We start from the raw sequence: 17,062 nt of genomic DNA, 5'->3' as shown, positions 1-17,062 counted from the left end.
CTGATACGATTTTTTCAATTCCTACTCTGCTTTGGCTTGTTTTGTTTATTAACCAGTAGATTTTCTTTTGCATCTGCAGCAAAGAGGATTGTGTTCTAATGTATCCACCCTTCAGATTGTGCATAAAGATGGCCCTTTTCTTGTTTCAGGTTTGTGGACACAGGTGAAATGTCGGAGACCTTTCCGTATAGAACCAAAGCACTTTTTGCTTTTGAGGAGATTGATGGTGTGGATGTCTGCTTCTTTGGAATGCATGTACAGGAATATGGATCAGACTGTCCAACTCCTAATACAAGGTAGTGTGAAACCGTGCACTCCGTATCTTAGCAAATTATTTGGTGGATCTGTTTTAGTTCCCTTTTTTCCCTCTGTTTGTAATGGTAGCAGTTTTCACAATAGAAAAATAAAAATTTCATCTTTGTTAAAAGAGTGGGTAAGTATGATTAAAACTGATCGAATCACCAGCAAAGATAATTTTTGTTGCAGGAGAAACATGTATTTTAAACTGGTACTCGCTCTATTTTGGCCCCATAAGGCGAGTATTTATTTTAATGAATGAAGAACATGGCCTTTCTAATCCCTAGCTAGTGGCTGATTCTGTTATTCTTATACAATTTTGCAGACGTGTGTACATATCTTACCTCGACAGTATTCACTTCTTCCGCCCAAGATGCCTCCGAACTGCAGTTTATCATGAAATCTTAATTGGTTATCTGGAATATGTGAAAAAACTTGGGTAAGTTTGATCTTAATAAAAGCTGAACTTTGTAATTTATTTGTCTTTATGTAATTGGGGAAAAAATGCATATAAGTTTGGCCCTTCATGATTTTATAAACCTCTGTAAGGTCACCCATCAGCCTCCAACGCTCCAGGGAAAACAGCCCCAGCGTATTCAGCCTCTCCATATAGCTCAAATCCTCCAACCCTGGCAACGTTCTTGTAAATTTTCTCTGAACCCTTTCAAGTTTTATAACATCCTTCCGATAGGAAGGAGATCAGAATTGCACACAATATTCCAAAAGTGGCCGAACCAATGTCCTGTACGGCACAACATGATCTCCCAACTCCTATACTTCATGCTCCAGTTTATCCAGGTAAGTGTTACCACTCTTAATCATCTCTGGAGCTGCAGTGATTGTGTGACGGTGCCACAAATCAGACTGGCCACACCGACCATAACAGCAGATTTTGTGATGGTGGCTACAAACTACAGAAGCAATAAATTTTTAGCTTTGCAAAGTTATATTTGACAGCTTTTTGCACATTGAAATGAGTTTTTTGGGTGAACAGTCTAAAGCCCCAGTTCTTAGTCTCAGGATAAGGGGTCAACCATTTAGGACAGAGGGTGAGAACAAATTTCTTTGTCATTCTTAGAATTCTGTACCCTAAGAATTCTAGGTTCTCAGTCATTGAGTATCTTTAAAAGTTATCTATTTTTCATTTAATCTCTTGCGCCTTTCACCTGATCAAAAGCTTTTCCTTTTCTTCTTTTTTCACCTTCCCTCTTTCAGTTGCTTTAAACTTTTTAATGTATCTGTTCTTTTTAATTCTGATGCACATTTATCGTTCTGAAATTTTAACTCTATTTCTCTTCCTATAACTGCTGCCTCACCTGCTGAATAGTTCCAGCATTTTGTGTCAATTTCAGATTTCCAAAATTCACAGTAATTAAATTTTGTTATTTACAGTTAAGGTTTTTGATTTTGAACTTAAACTGAAATCAGTAAATCTCTTTGCTGTTTTTCTATGATTTAGATTATTGCTGTAACAGTTCATTTTGTTCTCTGTTTCCCACAGCTTTACACAGGGCCATATCTGGGCTTGCCCTCCCAGTGAAGGTGACGATTACATCTTTCACTGCCACCCAGCAGATCAGAAAATCCCCAAACCCAAACGATTGCAGGAATGGTACAAGAAAATGCTGGATAAAGCTTTTGCTGAGCGAATCATTCATGATTATAAGGTTTGTTCTGAAGTTCTGTTTTCCTCCCAAGGTTTTAAAAGTATTTCACACAGCCTCTAAATAATTCAATCCCTTCAATGTGATAGTAATTTGTGATGCCACCCACTGTTCATTTGTATAACTATAGTATTCAAAGGTACACTTTCCTAAACTGCCTGACTTCATCTTGATCTTCGAAGGTGAAATGGCTTTTCACTTTTCAGGTCTATGCAGCAAAGATTTCTGTGAAAGGTGCCCCTAGTCGTATAAAAATTATTTTATTTGCAAAACTGAAAATCCTATCTGGACAAACTGCTAAAAAAATCTGTATAATTAACTTGTCTGGTTCAGGCAGACACATGTTCTCCATCTTACCAAGGGTCAGGGCAAATTGCAGATGACACTACATATGGTCCTTAACAACTTATAATATTCACTACTTTTTGATAATATAAGTAGGCAGATAGATTCACAAAATACAATTATCTGACACTTTTTTGCCAGGTTAAAGTCTTAAAGTATGTTATCATTCAGGTACTTTACAACAGCCTTTCTCATCAATTTGTCATCACTTTGTGTGTTATCTTCAAATCCCTGAAATAGGAGGCCAGTACTTTTGATGATTAATAAATGACCCACGATACATTTATGTTGTAGGAAACTTTGTGCAGTAGTTCTTGTAGACTTTTCTGATGGTTCCAGTATGGTGCAGATCCAAAATTTTGTAGTCTTGATTAAACATAAAGTTCAGGCATGTCAAATGGAGTACAAGGCAGTATTCATGTGCGTACAGTTAAAGATATCTGTTCAAGAGTTATCTGCACACTCAGCTATTCTTCAGTAGCAGTGTAATAGATTAGATTGCTCAATTCCTCCTTTAAAGTTGATTACTGAACACTTCATTTAAATTATCAACACCAAAGTTATCTATTTAGGTCTGCCTTTCTCACCAAATCAGTTGATTTTTCCTGCAAATTCCTCCTTGAAGTCAACTAAATTAGTCTAACTAGTGTTAATCAATGCAGGGTCCCTATGAATGCATGATTGTCAGCCAGTGCTCAGCAAATTATACTAAATAGATTGAAATGTTGCACTTTCTAAATAGGTCAAAAGCTGAATGATAGTATCTTGAATGCAGTAATACACCAACAAAAGTTTCAAGTAGAAATGACAATACTTCCAACGGAGCAATGATGTTAATTAGTTTGAATAGTTGGTATGTATTTGATTTGTAAAATAATAATCGGTTTCTGTTCTTTGAAATAGCAGAATGACGAATTCTGTGGCCTTCCTTGATCATTTTCCATACTAATATAAACTTAAGCAAAGGCTCTTCCTGCTTTATTGTTTTGTACAAGAGACTGTGTGTTGTTTAATGGTGATTTCTTTTTGCTTTGCTGACAGGATATCTTCAAACAGGCAACAGAGGACCGTCTGACCAGTGCAAATGAATTGCCTTATTTTGAGGGTGACTTTTGGCCCAATGTACTAGAAGAAAGCATAAAAGAATTGGAGCAGGAAGAAGAGGAACGCAAGAGGGAAGAGAACAGCATCCCCAGTGAAACCCCTGATGTGAGTTTTTTGAGGAGACTTTGCTTAGGATTTTCTGGATCATTGATTTTTTTTTAATATACAAAGATGGCTTCATTTTTAAAAAATCTTGAGCCTTACCCTATTAGTACACTACAATACGTAAACATTACGTTGACTTTAAGCATGCAAGCATTCCCTATTACAGTCCATTTCAGTCTGTTTTTTCCCGCCATTGCTGCCGCTGTCTTCCTCCTTCAAAATTGTGGTAACGTGTCTGCAGTTAAGTTTTCTGCCACATGTATGATTTTCAAATTGAATGGCTGCAACAATAAGCTCCATATAAACAGTCTGGAGTTTTTAACCTTAAATTTCACCAAAAACTTTCTGGAGTTATGATCAGTATATGTAATTGTCTCAGACACATTAATAGCAACATAAATGTTGAAATATTGTAATGCCAACACCAAACTTAAGATCTCCTTCTCAATTGTGGAATATTTCTGTTGATGATTATTCAGTTTTCTGAAAAAATACCCAACAGATCTTTCTATCTTCTTGTCGTTGTCTTGCAAGAGTACAGCATAGACACCCACATCACTAGCATTGATAACTATCGTTAATGTCATTGCATAATTCGGTGTGGCTAACACTGGGACAGTGGTTAACACAGCTTTCAGGCTGCCAAATGCCTTCGACATGCCTCCATCCACTGAAATTTTCTGCACTTCTTCAACAAGTCAGCATAGTAAGGTGAGGAATAGAGAGAGAGCAGTTGAACAAGTGGCTACAGGGATGGTGCAGGAGATAACATGAATAATTTGGGCTCATTCTGGGATAGTTGGGACCTCTGCAAATGAGATGGTCTATACCTGAACCAGAGAGATACCAACATCCTATGGGGGAAAATTGCTAATGCTCTTTAGAGGGTTTAAAATAATTCACCAGTGGAGTGGGGTGGGCGGATCTGAATTGTAGCTCCAGTGTACAGGAGGTTGAGAGTAGTGAAGTCATGAATAAGGTTTGAAGGTCACTGGAGTGTACCAGCAGGCAGGAACATAGTTTGAAGTGTATCTATTTCAACACTAGGAGCATCCAGAATAAGGTGGTGAACGTGCAGTATGGGTTGGTACCTGGGACTTTGATTTTGTAGCCATTTCGGAGACATGTACAGAGAAGGGACAGGCATGGTTGTTGCAGGTTCTGGAGTTTAGATATTTCAGTATGATCAGGGGAGGTGGTAAAAGGTTGGGGGGGGGGGGAATGGTGGTGGAGGTGCCACTGTTAGTCAAGGACAGTATTACTTGTCCTTGTTTGAGGACTCGTCTACTGAGGTAGTATGGGCTGAGGTTAGAAACAGGAAAAGAGAGGTCACCCTGTTGGGATTTTTCTATCGACCTCCGAATAGTTCCAGAGATATAGAGGAAAAGATTGGAAAGATGATTCCCGGATAGGAGCGAAAGTAACAGGTTACTTTTCCAAATATTGACTGGAAATGCTATAGTTCAAGTACTTTAGGTGAGTCAGTTTTTGGAGGAGAAAGTGAGGACTGCAGATGCTGGAAATCAGAGTCCTGATGAAGAGCTTATGCTCAAAATTTTGACTTTTCTGCTCCTCGGATGCTGCTTGACTGGCTGTGTTTTTCCAGCACCACAAGTTTTGGCATGGGTCAGTTTTTGTCCAGGAGGCTTTCCTGACACAGTATGTAGATAAGCCATCAAGAAGTGAGGCCACTTTGGATTTGGTACTGTGTAATGAACCAGGCCAGGAGTTAGATTTGAAGGAAAGTGAGCACTTTGGTTACATTTACTTTAACAATGCAAAGGGATAGGTATATTCTGCAGGGCAAGAGTTGTAGTTGAGGGAAAGGCAATTATGCAAGTTGGCAAGATTTAGGATGCATAGAATGGGGAAGGAAACTGCAGAGGATGGGCACGATTGAAATGTGGAGTATGTTCAAGGAACAGCTACTGCATGTCCTTGATAAGTATGTACCTGTCAGGTAGAAGGAAGTGGTTGTGCAAGGGAACCGTGGTTTATTAAAGAAGTTGAATCTTTTATCAAGGAAGAAGGAGACTTTTTTTCCTGGACGTGTCAGTTTTTATTAAGTGTTCGTTTGTTGTCATTCTACACTTTGTTGAAGGCTGCAACATCAACTGATTGTACATAATCTTCAAATGCAACAATAGCTTCTTCCAGCATATCTGTTTCCACCTTGTCATCTTCAACTACACATTGAATCTGTAACTTTTTGATGCCATAGCACACAGGAACCAGTTTGGAGGTACCCTAAAGTAAGCCATCCATTGTCACTGAATGTACACATTCTTCCAATTTGACCATGTCAATTTCATCATCCCATGGTTTTACATCCAATTAACTAGATGATTTTGCAATAAGTGCTGGCTTTTTGGACTTCCTGGCTTCGTATTGAGCTAGACGTTCTTCTTTGAGCCTTTTAGCCTCTGCATTTTAGAGATTGATATTATTTGTTGTCGTCATCATCATCCACAGCTTTTGCTGATGTTGTATCTGCTATATTTTGTGGACCATTTTTACCGAGGGGTTGCTTAACACCTGGAAGGCAAGCCTTGGTGCTTTCATAAGATAGAAAATTACTGTACCAACAAAGTGCATGGGAGAAATCAACTGATGATGGAGCAGCAAGAGCTTCAAACACAGCTATGTCAGCTTGAGATGGAACATGCCCCTCTATGTAGCTCCTCTCCGCCAGGTAGTCATTCAGCACCTTGCGGTTGGAAGGGGACTTGACGTCGCTGAATCCCATGTGTGTGAGGGGAGGGGTGGGAAAGCAGTGAGGAGCAGGTGGCCTAATTCTGTCTGTATGTGTGAGAGGGGGAAGGTGGGCAAGTTCGGCAGCTCCCAGTCTCCAATGACCTGTCTGCGTCACACGCGAAGGAGGCTTATGTAAAGATAAGGCGTGAAAGCTCAGTTAGGGTGCTTCAGAGTTACAAGTTAGCGAGGATGGACCTAAAGGAGAGAGCTAAGAAGAGCTAGGAGGGGACATAAGAAGTCGTTGAATGAACGAAAACCCTAAAGCTTTCTATAGTTATGTCAGGAATAAAAGAATGACTAGGGTAAGATTAGGGCCAGTCTAGGGCAGTAGACAATAGGTGCCGGAGTAGGCCATTCTGCCCTTCGAGCCTGCACCACCATTCAATATGATCATGGCTGATCATCCTTAATCAGTATCCTGTTCCTGCCTTATCTCCATAACCCTTGATTCCACTATCCTTGAGAGCTCTATCCAACTCTTTCTTAAATGAATCCAGAGACTGGGCCCTCTGGGGCAGAGCATTCCACACAGCCACCACTCTCTGGATGAAGAGGTTTCTCCTCATCTCTGTCCTAAATGGTCTACCCCGTATTTTTAAGCGTGTCCTCTGGTTCGGCACTCACCCATCAGCGGAAACAAGTTTCCTGCCTCCAGAGTGTCCAATCCTTTAATAATCTTATATGTCTCAATCAGATTCCCTCTCAGTCTTCTAAACTCAAGGGTATACAAGCCCAGTCGCTGCAGTCTTTCAGCGTAAGATAGTCCCGCCATTCCAGGAATTGACCTCATGAACCTACGCTGCACTCCCTCAATAGCCAGAATGTCTTTCCTCAAATTTGGAGACCAGAATTGCACACAGTACTCCAGGTGCGGTCTCACCAGGGCCCTGTACAGCTGCAGAAGAACCTCTTTGCTTCTATACTCAATTCCTCTTGTTATGAAGGCCAGCATGCTATTAGCCTTCTGCACTACCGACTGTACCTGCATGCTTACCTTCATTGGCTGGTGCACAAGAACACTCAGATCTCTTTGTACTGCCCCTTTACCTAAATTGATTCCATTGAGGTAGTAATCTGCCTTCCTGTTCTTGCCACCAAAGTGGATAACCATACATTTATCCACATTAAACTGTATTTGCCATGCCTCTGACCACTCACCTAACTTGTCCAGGTCACCCTGTAATCTCCTAACATCCTCCTCACATTTCACCCTGCCACCCAGCTTAGTATCATCAGCAAATTTGCTAATGTTATTACTAATACCATCTTCTATATCATTAACATATATTGTAAAAATCTGCGGTCCCAGCACGGATCCCTGCGGTACCCGACTGGTCACTGCTTGCCATTCCGAAATGAAGCCGTTTATCACTACTCTTTGTTTCCTATCAGCCAACCAACTTTCAATCCAAGTTAGTACTTTGCCCCCAATACCATGCGCCCTAATTTTGCTCACTAACCTATATGGGACTTTATTATAAGCTTTCTGAAAGTCCAGGAAAACTACATCTACTGGATCTACCTCGTCCATCTTCAGAGTTACATCCTCAAAAAATTCCAGAAGATTAATCAAGCATGATTTCCCCTTCATAAATCCATGCTGACTCTGACCTATCCTGTTACTACTAACCAGATGTGTCGTAATTTCATCCTTTATAATAGACTCCAGCATCTTTCCCACCACTGAGGTCAGACTAACTGGTCTATAATTTCCTGCTTTCTCTCTCCCACCTTTCTTAAAAAGTGGTACAACATTAGCCACCCTCCAATCCGCAGGAACTGATCCCAAATCTATCGAACTCTGGAAAATAATCACCAACGCATCCATGATTTCTCGAGCCACCTCCTTCAGTACCTGGGATGTAGACCATCAGGCCCCGGGGACTTATCAACCTTCAGACCTAACAGTCTCTCCAACACCAATTCCTGGCAAATATAAATTCCCTTAAGTGCAGGTCCTTCAGTCACTGTTACCTCAGGGAGATTGCTTGTGTCTTCCCCAGTGAACACAGATCTGAAGTAAGGACAGTCATGGGAAGTTGTACGTGGACTCCAAAGAGATAGGAGAGGCGCTAAATGAATATTCACACAAGAAAAAGACAATGTTGTTGCAGAGAATACTGAGATACAGGCTATTAGACTAGATGGGATTGAGGTTCACAAGGAGGAGGTGTTAGCAATTCTGGAAAGTGTGAAATAGATAAGACCCTTGGGCCAGATGGGATTTATCCTAGGATTCTCTGGGAAGCTAGGGAGGAGATTGCAGAGCCTTTGGCTTTGATCTTTATGTTGTGATTGTCTACAGGAATAATGCCAGAAGACTGGAGGATAGCAAATGTCCCTTTGTTCAAGAAGGGGAGTTGAGACAACCTTGGTAATTATAAACCAGTGAGCCTTCCTTCTGTTGTGGGCAAAGTTTGGAAAGGATTATAAGAGAGAGGATTTATAATTGTCTAGAAAGGAAAAATTTGATTAGGGATGGCCAACACTGTTTTGTGAAGGGTAGGTCGTGCCTCACAAACCTTATTGAGTTCTTTGAGAAAGTGACCAAAGAGGTGGATGAGGGTAAAGCAGTTGATGTGGTGTATATGGATTTCAGTAAAATGTTTGATAAGGTTCTTCACAGTAGGCTATTGCAGGAGGTATGGGATTGAGGGTGATTTAGCGGTTGAATCAGAAATTGACTAGCTGTAAGAAGACAGAGGGTGGTGGTCGATGGGAAATGTTTATCCTGGAGTTCAGTTACTTGTGTACCACAAGAGTCTGTTTTGGGGCCACTGCTGTTTATCATTTTTATAGATGACCTGGATGAGGGTGTAGAAGGATGGGTAAGTAAATTTGTGAATGACACTAAAGTCGGTGGAATTGTGGACAGTGTGGAAGGATGTTGCGTGTTACAGAGGGACATAGATAAGCTGCAGAGCTGGGCGGAGAGGTGGCAAATGGTGTTTAATGCGGAAAAGTGAGAGGTGATTCACTTTGGAAGGAATAACAGGAATACAGAATACTGGGCTAATGGTAAGATTCTTGGTAGTGTGGATGAGCAGAGAAATCTTGGTGTCCATATGCTTAGATCCCTAAAGGTTGCCACCCACGTTGATAGGGTTGTTAAGGCGTATAGTGTGTTAGCTTTTAATGGTAGAGGGATTGAATTTTGGGGCTGTGAGGTCACATTGCAGATGTACAAAACTCTGGTGCGGTCACACTTGGAGTATTGTATACGGTTCTGGTCACCGCATTATAGGAAGGATGTGGTACAGAGTAGATTTACCAGGATGGTGCCTGGTATGGAGGGAAGGTCTTATGAGGACAGGCTGAGGGACTTGAGGCTGTTTTTGTTAGAGAGAAGAAGATTAAGAGGTGACTTCAATAGAGGCATACAGGATGATCAGAGGATTAGATAGAGTGGACAGTGAGAACCTTTTTCCTTGGTTGGTGATGGCTAGCACAAGGGGAATTGCTTTATATTGATAGATGTAGGACAGGTTCTTTAGTCAGAGACTAGTAAGGGTGTGGAATGCCCTGCCTACAACAGTAGTGGTGAGGATGTGATGAGGCTGTTAGGAGATTACAGGGTGACCTGGACAAGTTAGGTGAGTGGGCAGATGCATGGCAGATGCAGTTTAATGTGGATAAATGTATGGTTATCCACTTTGGTGGCAAGAACAGGAAGGCAGATTACTACCTCAGTGGAATCAATTTAGGTAAAGGGGCAGTACAGAGAGATCTGGGTGTTCTTGTACACCAGTCAATGAAGGCAAGCATGCAGGTACAGCAGGTAGTGAAGAAGGCTAATAGCATGCTAGCCTTCATAACAAGAGGTATTGAGTATAGAAACAAAGAGGTTCTGCAGCTGTACTGTGCCCTGGTGAGACCACACCTGGAGTACTGTGTGCAGTTCTGGTCTCCAAATTTGAGGAAAGACATTCTGGCTATTGAGGGAGTGCAGCGTAGGTTCACGAGGTCAATTCCTGGAATGGCGGGATTACCTTACACTGAAAGACTGAAGCGACTGGGCTTGTATACCTTTGAGTTTAGAAGACTGAGAGGGGATCTGATTGAGACATATAAGATTATTAAAGGATTGGACACTCTGGAGGCAGGAAACATGTTTCCGCTGATGGGTGAGTGCCGAACCAGAGGACACAGCTTAAAAATACGGGGTAGACCATTTAGGACAGAGATGAGGAGAAACTTCTTCACCCAGAGAGTGGTGGCTGTGTGGAATGCTCTGCCCCAGAGGGCAGTGGAGGCCCAATCTCTGGATTCATTTAAGAAAGAGTTGGATAGAGCTCTCAAAGATAGTGGAATCAAGGGTTATGGAGATAAGGCAGAAAGAGGATACTGATTAGGAATGATCAGCCATGATCATATTGAATGGTGGTGCAGGCTCGAAGGGCTGAATGGCCTACTCCTGCACCTATTGTCTGTTGGACCCACCAACTGTAATGGCATTTAAATGGTCATTGGATAAACATTTGGATGAAAATAGAATAGTGTCGATTAGATGGGCTTTAGATTGGTTTCATAGATCAGCGCAGCATCAAGGGCCAAAGGCCTGTACAGTATGTTCTGTGTACTGTGGAGCAACCACACTACTAAAATTGAAGACAAGCTTCAGATAAAAGCCACTCAGACCCAGGAATTGTAGTATTTGCCTCTTCGCCGATTAGTGTGGGAAACTCCCCAAAAACCTTTGTTTTTACATTCCAAGGGACCCTCGTTCCATGTCCAACGACATGACCCAGGAACATGGGCTTTTGTGAACTCATTCTTAGCCAGGTTTATCACCAAGCCCACCTCCTGAAATCAATCAAGCAATTCCAATAGATACTTCAAATTCTCCTTCCATTTATTAATAAAAATCATCATATCGTCAATGTACACCACAAAACAGGGTAATCCCAAAATGACTTTATTTGTTAGTTTTCGAAATGTGGCTGGCGCATTGTTCATAGCAAATGGCATGACTTTAAACTGGTACAGTCCTTTCAGTGTCACAAAAACTGAAATTTCCTTTGATCTTGGTTAAATGTACCTGCCAATGTCTTCTGGGTAAGTCCAACTTAGAAATGTATGTTGCTTGCCCCACCTTCTCATTACAGTCTTCCAAAAATGAATTCTGATATGAATCAGATTTTGTAACTGAATTGACTTTATGATGGTACACAGTGATTGTGTGTGGACTATCTGGTTTTGGAGTCATTATTATGGTGAGTTCCATTTGTTGCAACTCACTTGGATTGGATTGTCTTTGAGCATGTATTCAATCTCTTTTTGAGCCCTAAGTCTGTAAGAACTTAATTGGTACAGCAGAACAGCATTTCATATATCTACATCATGCATAATCAGATTAGTACTTCCCAGCTTATTCCTGCATACCACCTCATGTGATTGCTGTAATTCTCTTAGATCATTTTGGTTTTCTGCTGAAAGGTAACTTGATAATTTATTCAATTTTGGAGAACTTGCTCATTGTCCAGGTAATTTGTGGAATGTCAGTTCAGAATCATCTGAACTTGGTTCTTCACTCTGTTGTAGCCAGTAACACATTCTCCTTTTGCTTTCCTTCCCTGTCAAAAAAACTTCTGAGCGTATTCACATGGCACGCTGAGATTTATTTCTATCTGGCATTCTTAACAAATAATTCACCTCACTCAATTTCCTTTCAATTTGATAAGGTCCAGTAAACCTTGCCTTTAAAGGTTCACCTTCCACTAGGAGGAACAGTAACACTTTATCTCCACTAGCAAAATTACAGTTTTTTTTGTTTTTGTTATCTACTTTCTGTTTTATCACATGCTGTGCTACTTTCAAATACTGTCTAGCCAACTCACCCGCTCTATTTACACTTTCCCTAAAATTAGACACATGGTCCAAATATGTGGTTGCTGAACTCTGGCTCACTAATTTCTCCTTAATTTCAGTGGTCCTCTTAACCCTCATGCCCAAAAACTAATTCATTTGATGCATGCCTAATTTCAAAAGTACAAATGAAATTCCTTTATCCTAATCTTCTGGATAGTCTTGACTCCTAAGCCCTGAACATGGTCTTTAAAGTTTGATGCCACCATTCTAATACTCCCTGCAATTCTGAATGGTACGCCGTAGATTTAAGTTGTTTTATTCCTAAGTTATCCACAACTTACTTTGATGTAAAATTTGACCCTTGATCTGATTATATTTCTGTGGGTAGTCCATATCTAGTGAAAATTTTGAATAATTCTTCCACAGTCCTTTTAGCTGTGATACTGCATAGTGGAATGACCTCTGGAAATCTAGAAGGCATAATCATTATGGCCAACAAATACCAATTCCCAATTTTTTTTTTTAGGGAGGGGTTCTAGGCTATCAATTAAGACTCTTGTAAAAGTTTCCTCAAATGTGGGAATGGGTTTTATCAATGCCTGAGGTTTTTAATTGCCAGACATGTATGACATGTCTCACAAAATTCAGCCACATCCTTATGCAGTCCAGGACAAATAAAGATGGTTTTGTATTTTAGCTTGCGTTTTCCTTACTCCTAAATAACCTACTACCTGTAATTCATGTGCATACCACAAAACTTTTCTATAACCTGCCGGTAATACAACTTGATGAACTACTGCCCATTTCTTGTCGGCCTGAATACGCGTTGGTTTCCATTTGCTGATCAAGATTTCATTTTTAAGATAGTAACATTCTGGAATGCGCTGGGATTCTTCTTCTCTGTTGGATTTTTTGGTAGTTTCTTTAATTTTTCCTCCTTCAGTTGTAACTCAGCTAATTTCTCTGAACTAAAAATATGCACATTGTCCTCCACGTGTCCTTTTTTTTCCTCAACTATTTGATCAAAGTATCTGATAATTGAACTTCAACTTCTTTGTCTTTGCGGTTGATTTCTGCTTCTGCTTCAGCCTGTAGCTTTGTGACTTTTTTTATTAGATTAGATTAGATTCGCTAAAGTATGGAAACAGGCCCTTCGGCCCAAACAGTCCACACCAACCCCCCAAAGAGTAACCCACCCAGACCCATTTCCTCTGAATGATGCACCTAATACTATGGGCAATTTACCATGGCCAATTCACCTTACCTGCACGTCTTTGGACTGTGGGAGGAAACCGGAGCACCCGAAGGAAACCCACGCAGACGCTGGGAGAATGTGCAAACTCTACACAGCCAGTCACCCGAGGCTGAAATTGAACCTGGGACCCTGGTGCTGTGAGGCAGCAGTGTTAACCACTGAGCTACCGTGCCACCCACACAGGAAAAATCCTAACACCTGAGTTGCCTGATTTTTCACTGGCAGGGGGGGTTCCAACCACAGGCATCACTCCCACCTGTGATCCAACCACATCATTACCATGGATAAACTGTATTTCTGGAGTCAAGAATTTCTCTATTATTCCTACCTCCACTTTTCACCGGACTCTCCAACCTCACTTTATATGATGAAAGACTGCTCTTCTTGCCATGAATTCATATATTATCACTTTTTCTGGCAGTGCTTCTTCTGAATTACATTCAGAATTTTGGCTTGAATTACATATCTCCTCATCTCTCAGTGTCAACAATTGACTTGGTCCTGTATCTCTAAAAATCTTAATTTCTTTAACCACTCCTCCTGGCATACATTAGTAAACTTTATTTATACAAGTAAATTCTTTAGAGATCTGGTACTTTCTTGTCAGCCAACCTGGTTTAAAAAGCAGCTTTTTAACTTCCACTATGCTTTCCTTTACCAATTCAACAAAATTCACAGGCTTAATCTGTTTTCCCACATCCATCTTCTAAACCACTAACACCGCAACTTCATGTGGCTTACTTTATTGCAGTGAAAGCATTGAGCTTTTTTACTTCTCTTCCCCCTCATGGGTTTCCTTTTTACCCTGTGGTAAGCTATCTTTGCTATCATCAATGAGATCTCCTTTTCCCTTGTCACTTGACGATTTCTATTTTCCCCAATTTCTAGCCTTTACAGATTGAAATTGATGTCGGAAGCCAAACTTTGATTTATAAACAAACTCTTACTCCTCTGCCCTTTCTGCTGCTAATCTTGCAGTTTTCACTCTCTGCTCTTCCACATGAGTTCTCGGTACTTCACGAAGTGAATCTTTTAGCTCCTCCAAAATAATGGTTTCTCTCTCTTTGGAAGCTAAAAAGCTGCAAAAGAATGTACAACCTGATCAGGTTGGCTGAGAAGAAAGTGCCCGATCTCTAAAGAATTTAATTGTGTGAGTAAGGTTTACTCATATATTTTTGATGTATTTTCAATGCCCTTATCCACTTAGTAAAATTACTTTGTTTGATCCTTTCAAACTCTATGTACATTTGACTAGGTTCCCTCATTAAATTCCTAAGATGTTGACAGAAGGCTTCTGGTATTAACTCATATGTACTTAAGGTGGCTTTCTTAACTACCTCATGCTCCCCAGAAAACTCCTCTGATAGTGATGCAAGTACCTCACTAGCTCTGCATACCAACTTTGTTTGAATCAACAAAACCAAAGGGTCAGCAGCCCTTTCATTTGTTTAACCGTTTTCTGAAATTAAATGAAAAAGACTTCTACATCCTTCTTGTTGAACTGAGATGACACTTGGAATATTTAAACAGACCCTCACCAGGTCTTTGGCTACAATGGGATTGCTCTCCAGCATTGCCCTCGTCAATACTCCTACCTTTGATCTCAACCTCTGCCATTTTAAATCGACTGAATTTTTGGTTCCAATCTCTCTGAAGTTCAAAAACTCTCTCTTTCTCCCTTCTGCTAGGAAGCTCCCTTTTTTCTTTGTTTTTAATTGTAATTCAAACTGTTTCATTTACTTTCTCTCTTTGTTCTGCCAGGGCTGAATTTCTTTTTCCCTTGCTGTTGCCTCTAATTCAAGCTGCTTCATTTGCAATTGAATTTTAGCAATCTCCAATCATTCTGATGTATTCCTGTCTGCTATAAATGTAGAGCTATTGCTGCAATTATTTCCCCTTTCTTCGCAGACACAGGCAACACTTCAATTTGTTTCCCAATTCCGAAAGCTTTGCTAACTTTCTGTAAAACATCCGAAGTGACTTCTTTCACCTCCAGGAAACTGAGTGACTGAAAGAACCATTATTACGTATGGTACACCCTGTTTAAGCCAGCTGAATGCAACACCTGAAATTTTAAAAAAAACAGCTCTCGCCACTCACTGCCTTTCCTAAACCCAACCTGGAATTAGAGATCTTGATCTGACAGGATCCCCCAGTTTGTTATTGACCAGACCAAACCCTTGCAAAATATATTAAGAAGATAGTCTAGACCCTAACTTTTTTTCTTATTTTAAAAGATAAGGCTTTGAGTTCCATATGCAATTTGATTGATCAAGTTATCGACTTTTTAAACACTACAGTTAACATACAAAATAAAAGCAAGAGAAAAATTGGCTTAACTGTAACTCCATTAAAATGTTTATCAAAATAATATATTTATTAATAATTATTTGGAATTAACTGTTCTAATAAAGTAGCATCCCAGAAAATCGCCTTTTGGCGAAGGCAAAAGTAAAAGAGATTGTCTAACATGCAACTCTAACAGCAGGAAGAGAACCCTGGCTTTTAGTTGTAACAGGAAGGTATAAAAACGTCCTCATCCAGCTTCAAGACCTCAGCAACTGCAGAAAGCCACTAAAACTTCTGGTTCTGTGGGAGCTTGACCCTACCCACTCTGGCTACTTCTATTGTTCCAACATTTTTTAATAGAACTCCAAGGCCTCACAAGCTGTTTATTGAGTTTGAGCAGACTGCTCATTACTTCTGTCTCAACCTTCATACCAGCACATAATATACTGATTAAAGCCATAGTATGGTCATAGTGTCTGGAGAGAAACTATTCACACTTGCATATAGCTCAAAAACCAGAAGATGCCAGTTGAGATTGAAAAAAAGCAATGATGACCACAGCAATAATATCTTAGAAGGCTCTTCAAATGAGGTCATCTGTGTAGAGCTTAAAATAAAAAAAGGATGGTCACTTTGCTGGGATTGTATTACAAGCTTCCCAACAGTCAATGAGTTAGAGGGGCAGATCAGTAAGCAAGTTACGAACAGGTGTTAGAGGAATAGAGTTGTACAAGTAGGGGCTTACAACTTTGCCAACATTAACTGGGATCGAGCAAGTGTGAAAAGATTAGACTGAATGGAATTTTTAAAGTGGATCCAGGAGAGCTTTGTGTGCCACTATGTAGATAGTCCTACTAGAAATGGGGCAATGCTTGACCTTATCCTTGGGAATGAAGCTAGTCAGGTAGTTAAAGTTTTGGTGGCTGAAGTTCTTGAGGATAGTGACCATAACTCTTAAGTTTCAAAGTAATTATGGAAAGAGATAAGGATAATGCACAAATTAGGTGTTTAAAAGTGGACAAAGGCCAATTTCAATATCATTAAACAGGATCTGGCAAGCATAGACTGGGAGCAGCTACTTGCAAGTAAGTCTACGTTTCAAAAAGTGAGAGTCGTTTAAAAGTAGTGCAGTGAGAGTTCAAGGCTAGCGTTTTTCTCTTCAAAATGAAGGGAAAGGACAGCAAATCCAGGGAACCCTAGATATCGAAAGTAAAAGAAGGAAGCATGTGTTAGGTACAAAGCATTAAAAATGGGGAATTTCGAGAGTGTAATAGGTGGGTACCTAAAAAAAAAAGGAGCTAGGAAGGCAATGAGGATCCACAAATATCTTTGGCACTTAAGAAAATCTCCAGGCATTTTTCAAGTGCATAAAGAGTAAGTGAATTACAAGGGAAAGAGTTAAGCCTACTGGACACCAAAAGGCTAATCTGAGTAGAGCCAG

At 40.3% G+C, this 17,062-nt stretch overlaps 1 protein-coding gene and 1 pseudogene across 7 annotated transcripts in view; one reads left to right on the top strand and one right to left on the bottom strand.

Annotated features, from left to right (window-relative positions):
* crebbpb (CREB binding lysine acetyltransferase b) overlaps positions 1-17,062 on the top strand; it is a 210,217-nt gene that overhangs the window by 172,727 nt on the left and 20,428 nt on the right. For all 7 annotated transcript variants that reach the window (XM_087997874.1, XM_087997875.1, XM_087997872.1 and 4 more), the window contains exons 25-28: positions 150-296; positions 623-736; positions 1,799-1,964; positions 3,348-3,515. In XM_087997874.1, coding sequence (XP_087854000.1) covers positions 150-296; positions 623-736; positions 1,799-1,964; positions 3,348-3,515 — 595 coding nt within the window. The remainder of the gene's footprint in view (positions 1-149; positions 297-622; positions 737-1,798; positions 1,965-3,347; positions 3,516-17,062) is intronic.
* On the bottom strand, positions 5,573-6,261 carry LOC122560630 (elongation factor 1-beta pseudogene; annotated as a pseudogene).

Source organism: Chiloscyllium plagiosum, unplaced genomic scaffold (genome assembly GCF_037043375.1).
Source record: "Chiloscyllium plagiosum isolate Xiang-an unplaced genomic scaffold, Cpla_swu_hap1 HiC_scaffold_20, whole genome shotgun sequence".
Taxonomy (NCBI): domain Eukaryota; kingdom Metazoa; phylum Chordata; class Chondrichthyes; order Orectolobiformes; family Hemiscylliidae; genus Chiloscyllium; species Chiloscyllium plagiosum.
The sequence above is the reverse complement of the archived record's forward strand: the minus strand, read 5'-3'. Positions and strand labels throughout refer to the sequence as shown.